This window comes from Herpailurus yagouaroundi, unplaced genomic scaffold (assembly GCF_014898765.1).
Source record: "Herpailurus yagouaroundi ecotype Mexico unplaced genomic scaffold, PumYag 29, whole genome shotgun sequence".
Classification (NCBI taxonomy): domain Eukaryota; kingdom Metazoa; phylum Chordata; class Mammalia; order Carnivora; family Felidae; genus Herpailurus; species Herpailurus yagouaroundi.
The window spans coordinates 24854846-24868560 of NW_024412377.1; the positions used below are offsets into that span (position 1 = coordinate 24854846).

Here is a 13715-nt window from a genome sequence, read left to right on the forward strand (position 1 = left end):
CTCTGTCTCTCTCTGTTCCAAAAATAAATAAACGTTGAAAAAAAAAATTTTTTTTTTAAAAAATCGGGGCGCCTGGGTGGCGCAGTCGGTTAAGCGTCCGACTTCAGCCAGGTCACGATCTTGCGGTCCGTGAGTTCGAGCCCCGCGACAGGCTCTGGGCTGATGGCTCGGAGACTGGAGCCTGTTTCTGATTCTGTGTCTCCCTCTCTCTCTGCCCCTCCCCCGTTCATGCTCTCTCTCTGTTCCAAAAATAAATAAACGTTGAAAAAAAAATTTTAAAAATGTCATGCCTTTTAATGTAACGTTAGCCCATTATTGCAGGGACCGCTTTAAGCTGATGAAAGCCACAAGGTCCTCATCCTGCCCCCCCCCCGTCCACTCCCAACTCCCCCCGATAGACACAAAATCCAATACAATTTCAGGAGCTTCTGAGACTTCCTTTAAGTCCATCTATAAACTTCTTAAAGCATCCATTGACCCCAGAGTTAGAGTATCTGATTTAAAGTGTCATCTGGCTTAGAGTCGTGATCTCTCCCCTATTCTGATGACTCAAAGAATATATGTCTATCCCCACTCCCACTAGCCAGTTAAACATTAAAGGGATCCCTTCTACAAAGAATTCACTGCTTAATGAGGGGTAAGTTCAATTTCTGCAGTTGAGAAGACGATAAACATCCAGATGAAAGCTGAAAAATCTAGTTAATAATCCAGCGATTTCCAAAAGTATAGACGTTAATAGAGTGTAGCCCAAATATCTAGTGAGGTGAATTTTTCACTTGTCAGCTCAAAGTCTTGTGACACAATCTCAGACAGCCATAGAAAAACATGATCTATTCCACATAGAATATGCTTTTCGAATTTTATTGTTTAAAGAACAAAATAAAAGGGAGTATGCACATCCACCAAAGTAAGGTTTTCCATTAAACAGAAGAGAAACCAAATACTTTGTAATAAAGACCATCCAGCTAAAAACAGCGTATTAGATCAGTAAAACAACAAGAGCGATTTTGACTTTGTGTTTTATTTCAATGGGCACACTTCATTCATTGTCTGTAGGAAAACTAGGCTAGATCTCAATGGGCAACAGTCACAGTTATTAAGCAAGTAAATACGCCACCACTTCCGTGCCCGCCTTTATTTCTTTATGTCTTCAGTCTCATCTGGCTCTTTCTCTTGATGCTCTCTTTCCCACCTCATTTCTTTTAACTCTTGTCTGTACTTCCGTTCAATGAACCGCTTCTGATGGGCCATCTGGGGAAAGTTATCTGACACGAGGAGATACATTTTATACTCAATAAAGGGTAGCCTCTAGTGCAAAGAATGATGTAAACTAACCACACACACATTCAAGGGAAATGGAGAGCTGCATATTCTAAGGCAAGAGGCAAGCAACTGCTCGGTGGGCTCCCTTACCCTTTTATCATTCAGAAACACAGTGGAAGTCTGCACCAGGACCCCTAATTCTAGATTGCAATATCTGAGAGGAACTTGAGTATCAAAGGCACCAAAACATACAGAAATGTTAGAACACAGATGTGTGGTTTCAGAATGGTTCCAGGTAGGCAGGAGATGTTTTAACACAGTTCTCCTAGTAAGAAGTGATTGTCAGGGAGAGATTACAGAATACAGTCAAATGGACCTGTGTATTTTTGCAAAGTTAAAACCAAAAGCTTCATACAAATAAAGGTATTATCACACCATTAGTTACCAAGAATTAAAGTTTCTGAAAAGAAGAAAAAGATTTGGTGGACAAATGGCGTTAAGTCATTATTTCTGACAATTCTATTTTTAAAGTTTACCACGAGATACCCAAAGTTATGTCAGCAACAGCAACACAGGTAGAGAATTTTTATTTAGTTAAAGGAAACAGGTCACTCAGTGGTATAGTTTAAGCTACAAGTGGTTTGATATTTGACGCTGTGCAAGAGTGTCAGACACAGTGTAAACCTTGGTTAAGATTTAAAAATTTTATGACTCAGCTGTCATTTGTGGTATATAACAAGTGTAGAGATGGGATAAGAAATCAAGGATGGAATAAGGAAAAAGTCACTTTATACACGCAGTCAACAAACACTTATATGCTTCAACCACAAACATCACAAACGGATGTGTGCATGAATGAGAGCCACCCGAGATATCTGGTAACACAGAGGGAAAATGGCGCTGTCCTGCCTAACTGAGTAAGGGGTCGTTCTATACAAGAGCTCCTATGTCACATTTAAAAATATGAAGATTCAGAGATGTGGGAGAGAGAGCACGGCATGTTTGGGGAAGAGCAAGTTTATTTTTTGTTAAAGTTGAAGCTTAATTAAAGTGGATACAAATAGACAGCAAATTCCTAAATTATTCCCCCCCCCTTTTTATATAGTGTTTCATCCTCAGCCCCAGGTGGGAGAAGGGACAGGAACACAGTGGTAGGAAAAACATCTGAGAGGCAAGCAGTGAATCAGATGTATATCTAAGTCACTGGCTGATTTTGAACAAAAGACGTATATAATGACATCTGTATTTTAGAAATAAAGCAGGAATAAAATCCAATTCCCTAAATGATATCAAGTTGACCTTCTGTATGACATAAAACACAGGTTTCACACACTGTAATGACTTTAAAAAAAGATAGATAAAATAAATAAAAGTAAGCTATAAAGCATGTTTCTACAAAATGAGTCCTACCTTCCTCAGTAAATTCTATTCTAAAACTTAATTTGCATTAAAAAGATCCCACCACTCAGATGTAACCATTGATAAACTTTTAGAATATACCCTTAAGTTCCCTAAGAAGTAAAGTTATGCTACACACATACATACACAGTGTAAATGTGTCTATATTACATAAACACATGAAGACTTCATCATTTCCCCACCCACCCTTACTTTGGGAGAGAATACCATAGGTACGTTTTTATGGGTACACTTTTGTTTTTAAATGTATCCTAGTATAAGCATTTCTCTCTACCATTACTCTTCAAAAATACTGCTGTAATGATTGCAAAATATTACATTTGGGTAAAGCAAGAATGGGTCAACTACTGCCCATAGGCCAAATACAGCCCACCACCTGTTTTTGTAAATAAGGTTTTATTAGAACACAGACACATCCACTCATTTGCATATGATTCATTCCTGCCCACTACAAGGGCAGAGTTGAGTAATTATGACAGGACTTTATGGCCAGCAAAGCTTAAGATATTTACTATCTGGTCCTTTACAGAAAAAGGTTGCCAATCCCTGGGATATACCATTATTTATTTAAACATTTCCCTACTGTTAAACATGCAGTTTGATTTACTTTTTTATTTTCTGACTATTATATATCAAGTTGTCACTATCATCATGGCATGTGAACTTTAGCTCATAACTCCAGTTGTTTCCTTAGGTTTGATTCCTAGAAATGAAGTCTCCGGATCAAAGATCCTCTTTAAGGACCAGATACAGATGGTCAAATTGCTTTCCAGCTATTAAACAATTCACTTCTACCAGTACATGTGTAGAGGTCAGTCTCAGAACAGACCATCTCTCTAATACCGTGTTATTGTTAAAAGCAAACAAAAAGCTCCAAAGACAACCTTTAACAGTCTTATAGGTAGAAAACAGAATCTTACTTTTATCTCAATATGTGATTGTACTTTTGTATATAACGAATGAAAAAATTCCCAACAGAGTTAACTTAAAACTTTCAGTGAAGATTCCATGGACACTGGAACCTGGAAATACTAGCTACTGGCCCCCGACTTTTCCTCCCTCCCCACACTGAGGAAGCTACTGTCTGCTGATTTCCACTTGGCTCTTGGCCCTCTTGCCTTTCCCGGAATGTCGCACAGCTGAGAATCCTGGGCCTCTTCACTTCTAGCTTCCCCCACTTTGCGCTCTCTCTCCCACACTTAGCAGGTACCAGTACTTGAAGCGTAATAGAATTGCACTGTCATGTTTAGCTCACAGGTTCTGCTGGGCAGCACAGTAAGTATAGGTACCTCAGAAGAAAATCCTCTGCATTTAAGCCTTCAATTTACAAAAGACTATGCAATTTCCTACATGGCCAATTATGTAATTGCAGTGTCTTCAACCCAGCCATCCCACTCTTGGGAATCTATCTCACAGAACTAAAAGGACCAATATATAGTCATTTATCGTCAACAGTGATTCAAAAAAGAAACCAGAAAGAGTGTCCACCAAAACTAAAAAAGGTGAATAAAATGTGGCAAATCCATAGCACGAAATACTGCACAGCTATTAAGAAAGAATGAACTGGGGGGAGTGCCTGGATGGCTCAGTCAGTTAAGCATCCGACTTCGGTTCAGGTCATGATCTCACAGTTCGTGAGTTCAAGCCCTGCATCAGGCTTTGTGCCGACAGCTCAGAGCCTGGATCCTGCTTGGGATTCTGTGTGTCCTTCTCTCTCTCTCTCCCTCCTCCCCTCACGCTTGGTCTCTCTCTCTCTCTCAAAAATAAACATGAAAGAAAGAGAGAAAGAAAAGAAAGAAACAAAGAAAGAAAGAACTGGGGCTACACCCTACCACCTATAGAGCTGCCCATGATGTTATTGAGTAAGAACAGAAAGATGCAGAAAAGTATGTAAATGTATCATTCTACTAAAACAGTGGCCAAAAACTAAAAAGAAAAAACTTTCACTTATATAAGATTTTAGAAATATAGAGAAATATGCAGAAAAAAATATACTAGGTTGTTCACACGGGCTCCCTGGGTCAAGAGTGGAACTCCACACAAAGAAGGAAAATGAAAATCAAAAAGCATTTGGAAATACTTAAAAAAAAAAATTCTTCACCCATTTTATACATATCTTATACTCTACTACACTATGTGGAGAATAATTATGAAGAAAAGAAGATCACATTTTATCAGTACTTACCATTTTTACATTTCCTCATTTTCTCTCTATAAAATATACATTATGAACATACAATTATAGAAAAAGGGACAGGCTTACATTTTTCAAGTGCATCCATTGCTGCTCCCATTTCCGCTTGCTGAATACTATTAAATAAAATAAAGGTAAGGTGCAGTTTAAAGATTTTTTTCAGAAACACAAGCTACGGCTACAAATTGTTCAGGCTGATTTTCATGTTCGCTGCATAAAATTTTATCAGATTACTTCTGTCACATACTGAATTGTACAAGTCAGGAATATACACAAGGGCGTGCAGGAACATTATTTATTTGCACAAAGCCTATTTAAGTTATTTGTTCCCCCATCTTTAATACTTAATACTGTAATAAAATGCCTTCCATATTAGGTCTGAAGTATTTCTTACTTAAGTTTAAACATCCTCAGCATAAAGTTTAAAGAAGCAAAGAGAAAAAAATATATGTATAGACAGACTTCTAATCACTTCTCAATTTAAGATATAAATTAGGTGGTTCAAAGAAAGATGATAATATACATAACTCTTTTTACCTGAGAGATGTAAGCATTTCCAACAAAGCTCAAATGAATAACGATAAGAAATCAAATGTCTAATGGCTGTTATCATGCACGACGTGTCCCATAAGATACTTGCAACAATGTTGGGTACCCAGCAATGTTGGGTAATTAAAACTGGACACAACTTACCTGCGCACCAGGTAATGTGGCTTTCTCAAGGTAGCCAAAGTCCCTTATGCAACGGTATTCGCACTGTCCAAGGCCAATCTCAAGTTTGGGGCTGAGCTCGGTGGGGACACTAATCCTTGGGATTCACTTTGCTATTACCCTTTAACATTCTATAATCGGAGTTTAGAAAGACAGACTGCAGAGAGCTTGGAAGTACCAAGTAAGGACTTCGCAGACACACAGGATGTTCATTCAAAGAAATTAAAAGTATCTTCTCTCGTACCTTGGTCCTTTCCCGCAGCCTATTCTTTCTCCCTTGAAGTACACTGCCACAGTGTAGGTTCTAGCATGTGAGGGTCCTACTGTCTGCAGAGTCCTGAAAGGAAAAAAAGGAACTTTAATTAGGGTAAAGTGTTATTTAATTGTTACTGGTAATATATAACTCTAGGAAAAAACATGTACTTACCACTCAGAGAAAGGTAAAAATAACAAGAAAATTCAAGGAGTAAGTTTATTTGCTAAACTAACAAATATAGAGAGAGCTTTTAAAGTAGGAAATTTTTTAAAATTCTACACTGGATTTTCATATTTTTTTTCCCCAAAGCATTATAAGCAGTATCTGAAGGCTAGCACCAAAGTGTAAGATATTTTGAACAATTTCTAAGTGTGTATACTCCAAGTATCATAAAACTAACAAACTTTCAGCAGTGAAAAGGTAACTATTTCAGTCTGTTCACCATTCTTCAATGATAAGTATCTGGGCAATACACCTCAAGCCACATCTGTATGGTTTCATCCTTTATGAATTCTTCCCAATGTCTGGTATCTTATCTAAAAGATCAGAAGATGTATTTAATTTCTGAAACACCTGAGATCATTTCAGAGGTTTGCTATGATGCCAAGTACACAACACAATTGCCAAAACACAAAATGCCAGGTACTCTGGGTTTTAATGACATGGTGCAGATTTCTAACGCAGTAAAACTGATAACTTTATGGAAAAGGGAAATTGAAAGTAGCCAACAAAGATAATGGAATGAACACAGTAATCTTGAAAAAAATATGTAAAACAACCCCATCATCTTGATGAAAAAGAACAAGCTCACTATGTACTTGCATCCGGGGGATTTATGAGAAGGGAGCAGTCATTTCCTTTGTGTTTCTACATTCTGTGGGATGAAAGCACACGGATGGCTTCTTCAAGGTGGCACTTATTATAGTAATCAGGCCTGGGCTATGAGTTTATCGTCTTCATTTTATTTATTGAACCTTAATTATCACTTTGATGAGGAAATAGCTTCAGCCTTTCATGTAATATGGTTTGGATATTCATTATGCTTATTAGGTACATATTAAAGTGCTATTTCTAAACATTTGGGGATTTTTCCCAACAAGGAAAGGAAACATTGTTTGGCGGTGACAGCTTCTTGGGACAATTTATAGTGGCTTGCTGTGGGGTGACTCAAACTTCTCTTGGCCTCAGTTCTTTTAGCGAAAAAGCCTGTAACGTGTTGTGACTATTAAATAAAGACATAAGAAAGGATTAAAATTCCCCCTGCCACTCTGGTGTTTCTCCTTTTGAAGTCTGAGAGAGCCCACAGAGAGGGGTTTTTATTCCATATGGAACATTCGCACCAACGTGCGTGCTTGCAACCATGTGTGTCCACGGACAGGAGGTAAACCAGTACTGAAATTCGATTTTTAAACATCCTTCAAAACATACACCCACATAATACCTGGGGAGGCAATCCACCTATTTTGATAATTCTCCCCTTTTGCAATTCTTCTTTGAAAACACCTTCTGAATCAATGTATGAGAGTCTCAAGATAATTACTCTACGTCAGAGTCAAATCTCCTGTTTTCATCAAAACCAGTATCTTGTGTGTAGTGATCTGCATTCTTTCTGAATGACTTTTGGCTACCATTCAAAGGATAACGATTTGTCACTAAAGATATTCAAAATTACACGGCAGTGTGTGACACACATTCTAAGAAGAAAAACTCCAAACGTGAATAACGCAGTGGCGGTGAAGAGCCGCCTGTTTCTCACAGTGACTGCCCGACAGAGTGCATAGCTGTCAGGCAACAGGGACAAAGGCCAACAAGGCTTCAAAGCGGAGTGGGGACCGACACCCAAATACCGTGAGAAAGAAGCACAACCTTCTAATCTAGATGCATGGCCCCGCAGAGGTTACAAGAAAGAAGACAAACAAAGCACCGATAATCAAAGGTGACCTGCTTACTTTACTTAGAACGAAAACACGGAGATGCCCAGAGAGACTCCATGTGGGGCCCAGAGTCAGTGTAAAGAAGTCCCAGTGCAGGACCCTTGTCATGATCACCCCGGAGCATCCAACGCCTGCAGGAACGAGTACTTACTTGTACAGAGGAATGTCTGGCTCCTTTCCTTCTGTCCTGAGTGTCAAACAGCACTGCTGAAGCTGGGATTTAGGGTCATTCCAGTCCTGATTCAAAATAAACTCCTGCAGCAAGTCCCCAGAAAGTATTTAGTAATGGGCTCTGGAATCACCGAGCGTAAAGCATAGAACTAATATATATTTTATATGAGCTTACTTTTAATCGTGGAAAGAAGCAAACATTCATGAAAGTATGAACATATTCCAAATCCTTATCAATGTACAGCGCGGCAATAAATGCTGAGAAGAAGAACATTAAAAAATAAAACCACAATGTTATCGCCATTTCCCAGAAAGATCACGAGACCCAGACTCTTAAGAAATGTTGTAATGAGGTTTTCAACTGCCAGACACTCTTTATTTTTTAGAATTATCATATCCTCTTTCTTAAAACAAGAATCACCCTTCATCACTGGTATTAGAAGCAATAGTATAGATGTGACTAAAATGCAAAAATCAGAGGGTACAAAGACCAAATTACATTTGGTTAAAGGCTAAATAAATAGTTAAAATGATACACAAAATGCTACTATATGCCAGGGAAAAAGTGGTATCTGGGAACACAACTGTGTTAATAACAAATCAGAAGAAAACCTGAAGATTAGATAGGGCATCAGAATGAGCACATTCTTGGGGCCTGCCATCCTCAACACCAATCCTGAGAAGACTAGCCATTTACAATGGTCTATGTTACCTTTCATGAACAGAAATGAAATAATTTATAGACTCAATCTGCCCAGAAAAAAAACTTAATACTGGGCTTAATGACAATACAACAATATATCAAACTTTGCATTAATAAATGGTGACCCCAAAGATAACTTCATTAAAAGGTACTGTAACCAAGTAAAGAAACAGTGAGTTTTTAAAGGAAGGTATAAAAGTAGCTTTCATTGAGGAAAAAAAAAAAATTCCAGTAAAACTGATTACTCAATTTTTTTTGTAATTTTAATCTTTAAGTTACTTTTCTTTAGTTGAAAAAGTTCTTTTAGGGGCGCCTGGGTGGCGCAGTCGGTTAAGCGTCCGACTTCAGCCAGGTCACGATCTCGCGGTCCGTGAGTTCGAGCCCCGCGTCAGGCTCTGGGCTGATGGCTCGGAGCCTGGAGCCTGTTTCCAATTCTGTGTCTCCCTCTCTCTCTGCCCCTCCCCCGTTCATGCTCTGTCTCTCTCTGTCCCAAAAATAAATAAACGTTGAAAAAAAAAAATTAAAAAAAAAAAAAGAAAAAGTTCTTTTAAGTTCCTTAGACTGCCTTTGCACTTTGTAAATGAGCTGGTTTTGCATGGTAGACTTTAATATTTGTATATAATTCCAACTGTCAAGAATACTATAATATTAAGAAGAAAAAAAAAAAAGGTCCAAGGCCCAGTGATTGGTCCACTTATTTTAAAGTAGTATCAGAAACAATAAAATGATGTGTAAAATCCTTTAGTTAGCTATAATAGGATTATTTATGATGCTTCCAGACCATATCAGAAACTGCCAAAGATGACAACATTTGTCCGTAGAGCTTTGAGCTCATTCAAAACAACAGATAATAGTTTTAGTATTTAGTGAATAAATTACCCTTCTTTCTTCTATGCCCCTATATGAAGGCTGCTGGGTGGCAAAAAAAAGCTGTGATTCACTATTACCCATCTCCACACTCTGCTACTGTTTCACACAAAGAATGTGATGGCTGAACAGTAGAATGGAGGGGTGCAGGGGCAGGGATGGGGGTGATACCACTGAACAAAGACTGAATATAAAATTCATTATTCACTTATCTTAATTCCAAATTATCCTCCTTCTAATAAACTTTGGAGAAATACATAAATAAAAATTAAAATGGAAGAGAGGTTTCTTTAGTTAGAACATAATAATAATGAGCAGTAAGATAAATGTGGGTGCATCTGATTTAAACTCTGAATCCGCAGGTTAAGAGAAAAGCTCTATTCCTAAGACTCACATTCCAAAAGGTCAGCCAAGGTCTTGGTCCTAAGGGCCACGGGTCTCTTGGTCTTGTCATTGGTGATGGCATATTCCTGCATGCCCAGTTCCTCTGCTACCTTGGCTTGAGTTCTGTTATTCACCAAAGAGCTTCGCAACAACTGGCCAAAAGAAAGTGAGATACGTTTAGAAACCATCTCACTGTGGTCTCTCTCCTGCTCCTGTGTTGGGCCCAACTAGCCCAAGACCACTTCACAGGCAGAGGCACCAAGGTAAGCAATGGTTTAAGTCCTCAACTGCTATCCCCAGGCTGCCGGGACAAACTCCATATGCTTCTAGCTTCTCCTTAATAGCTTACTCTGCTCCTGGATTTTACCTGACAATTTAAACAGTTTATTTAGTTTAGTAGCAGTGAGTTATGTTGGGGGGAGGATACTATACTATGATTAAAGAGCACAGCATCCATTAAATGTAATGCTACTAAGTGAAGGAGTATTAAAAAATTTTTAAGTCAACTTCACTGCAGCATAGTTTACAGACAGTAAAATGTACCCATTTTAAGTATAGTTAGATGAGTTTTGACAACATTCTACATTTCTGTCACCTGAAATAGGTTCCACATGCCCCTCTGCAATCAATCAGTCCAATGCACCACCTACCAGGCAAACTTGACGTGCTTTCTGTCACTGTACATTAGTTTTAAGGGAGTATTTTTAGAAGCCTAAAATAAACTTCAAATTTCACAGCACTGATGTTAAATTATATATTACAGGATTTGGGGAAGTAATGTTTTAGTAAGTATTATTTTAAAATCTTTCAATTATGTATTTGTATTTTTACTTTTTTTATTTTAAAAATGTATGCAATACATCCTGAGTTATAGTTTATCAAATTGAGACTGTCTCTAATTATATTAAAATATGATTTTCATATTTCAACTTCAAGAATTCAAAACAAAAATTCTAGCAGAAATTTTAGTCAGCAAAGAGTCCTCTAAGCACCATCCTAAGCAATAACATTAAACAGTGCATGAAAATTATACAACAAACCCTTCACAGAGGTGCCCATAAAACAAGCATGGTTTAGGATTTCAGCATTTGCTAACCACTCACTAGAGGAAGGCGTGGAGGGTGGCTAGGGAAGCAGGTAGAAGCCAAGATGGACCAAACAGAAGCTGAAAGTAATTATTATCCCCAAATCTACTATTTTGGGGAATGACATACCTAAAGCTAGAACTCTTCTTACAACAGCTAGAACAAATTCTTGGTCTATTACAACAATCCCTTCCTGCTGAGGAAAATCGGTGACACCAGGGCCAAGGAGCAGGAAGCAGCTGTGGGCTGTGCTAGTATCACACCCCTACCATTCCACATCGCACTTTATTAGATGCAAGTTTTATGCTCTGTGGCTCCACAGTGTCAACTGAGCTTATGAAAATCAAGATTTATTCTCAATGCCTGAGATTGCATCCTTGACAATAGATAAATAAGAAACAATATGTTCTTAATTTGCCTGACAGTGATGCATGAAGTAGAAATACAACTTGATCTTCATAAGCCATGCTTGCTGCTGAGTTACAGACTATTATTCTTTGCCTGTCTCTGCCCCCTTCCTCCTCCTATTACCCCCAACTCTTTTTTCTCAATATAGTAAATGTTTCATTAAAATTAATATCCACAGAGAAGCTCAAAATTAAAAAGGCTTACCATATAATGTTAATAAAAGACCCAACCAATAAAGGCCCACTAGCCTAATATCTTGTAATTACAGAATAACTGAACTGGAAGAGAGAGATCTTTTTTCATTTGGATTCCCAGTTGGGAGGTGGAGGGGAGGCAGTTCTCAAAGTAGAGGACAGGGGGAATAGAAGGGCTATTTTGAGAATATGGTTGTGCTGAGCAAGTTGGGTTCTCTCTCAGTATATGCTTTGGTGAGAAGACAAAACTCTAATTTAGGTTGCCTATACGGAGATTTCAGGCCTCAAAATCAACAAGCCTAATGAACACATGAGCACACATAAAACACCATACATCTCAGGTTACCAGACTGCCACGGCTGCCTTCCAGAGTCAGGGCTCATTCTTCACTATTATACAGTAATGCTGTCTGATGGATAAGGAGGAAAACAGTGAGGATGCTAACAAGTGCTTCTGGTTTCACCTAAGATACGCCCTGACAGGTCTTGAAGCAGTAGGGTGGCCAGCAGAAAGTGATCTTCAAGTTCTTGCCAAAACTAAGAGCCTAAACCAGAACTCAGTGTGGAAGAAGGAAGCTATAAACCATCCATATTTTTAGAGTCAATTTAAATTTAGAAGATGAGAAGGACTTTCTCTTTACCTAAACAACAAAGTCCAAATGGCAGTTCTTTAAATGACAGCTTGTATCCTTGGCCTCTGCTGAACCCTACTTCAGAATGAATCATGCCGTTTGCCAACAAGTGGAATCAAGGTGGGGTCACAAGGCAGAAAACCACCTGGAGTTATGGCAGTTCAGTGTTAACAGCTGTGGAGCCCAATTCTGTGCCAGGCACTATGCTGACAGCTAAAGACCCCAAGATGATTGACACACCATTGCTGCTACTATCCAGGGAAGCCACGCAAACTGGCCATTGTGATGCACTGTGGTAGCTGCTGTGACAGCACAGAGGTCACGGTGCATGGAGGCACTCCTTTCTACCTCAGCCTAAAGGCCTCCTGGAGGACCTGACCCCTGAGTAAAAACACTGCAGAGGCTCGCTGACCTGGCTGTTACATCAGAATCATAAGGTGCTTCTGAGATACTGGTGCTCAGGCCCCTTCCAAGAACCAAGGAATTAGTATTTCTGGGGATACAACTTGGCCATGTGCACGTAGGTGGATTCTGACAAACACAAAATCAGAACTGAACAAAGGAAAGAGTCTGCCAGAGGGTGGGTGCTACGGTCTGAATGTCCGTGCCCCCTAAAAATTCTTATGTTGAAATCCTAACCCCTAAAGATGATGGCATTAGGAGGTGGGGCCTGTGAGGTGATTAGGTTATGAGGGTGGAGCCCTCACTGATGGATCAATGCGCTTATAAAAGAAGCCTCAGAGAGATCTGTAGCCCCTTCTCCCCTGTGAGAACAGAAGGAGGAGTCTGTGACCTGGAAGAGGGCCCTCACTTCACCATGCTGGCACTCTGATCTTGGACTTCCAGTCTCCAGAACCGTGAGCAATAGATTTCTATTGTTCATAAGTGGTTCAAAATACTACTAGTCTGTGGTATTTTGTTGTAGCAGCCTGAACAGATTGAGACGCTGGGAAAGGGTTTTCCAGGAAGAGGGAACAGCTTTGGCAAAACAAGGCACCATGACACAGCAAGGTGATCACTGGGTGGGACCGGAGGAGAGGTCAGAGCTTCCAGAGTGGAGTCGGGAAGCACTGATGCAGGCGAGGCCAGCTGGTCTCTGGGGAAGTCTTGCAGGTCATATAAGGAAGTCTGTACTTTCCTGTAGGGGAGGAGGAATCCCAAAAAGTGTCAAATGGGAACAGGGGCAAGGTAATTTTTTGATTTTAGAAAGACTGTTCTGATGAACAGATTTGAATGGGGCAAGATACGAGGTTGGAAAACCTGCCGACATCGATGCTATAGATCATTATTTTACAAAGAGGAAATATCTGCTTTTTATTTTTTAGTAGAATGCTAGAAAATTATATTAAATACCCAATTAAGCTTGAGACAGTTATTAGAGTGTTTTGTGAACAATGCCTTGCATTAGATGTGATAGTGAAAAGCAAAACATTTGGCAGCAAGCTTCCTGGGTTCCAACTGTGGCCCTACCACTTCCTGGCTCAGTGACCCTGTG

The 13715-nt window shown here is 39.3% G+C and overlaps 1 protein-coding gene across 7 annotated transcripts in view; it reads right to left on the reverse strand.

The window, feature by feature from the left end:
• Positions 1-845: 845 nt before the first annotated feature.
• Positions 846-13715, reverse strand: part of DROSHA (drosha ribonuclease III) — a 133497-nt gene continuing 120627 nt past the window's right edge. For 4 of the 7 annotated variants that reach the window (XM_040494629.1, XM_040494589.1, XM_040494596.1 and 1 more), the window contains 6 exons: positions 9913-10054; positions 8124-8206; positions 7929-8032; positions 5832-5924; positions 4946-4992; positions 1135-1265 (listed from right to left, as the gene is read on the reverse strand). In XM_040494629.1, coding sequence (XP_040350563.1) covers positions 1135-1265; positions 4946-4992; positions 5832-5924; positions 7929-8032; positions 8124-8206; positions 9913-10054 — 600 coding nt within the window. Of the gene's footprint in view, positions 1266-4945; positions 4993-5831; positions 5925-7928; positions 8033-8123; positions 8207-9912; positions 10055-13715 lie in introns of all 7 variants that reach the window. The other 3 variants (XM_040494622.1, XM_040494616.1, XM_040494600.1) reach the window with 1 other exon arrangement.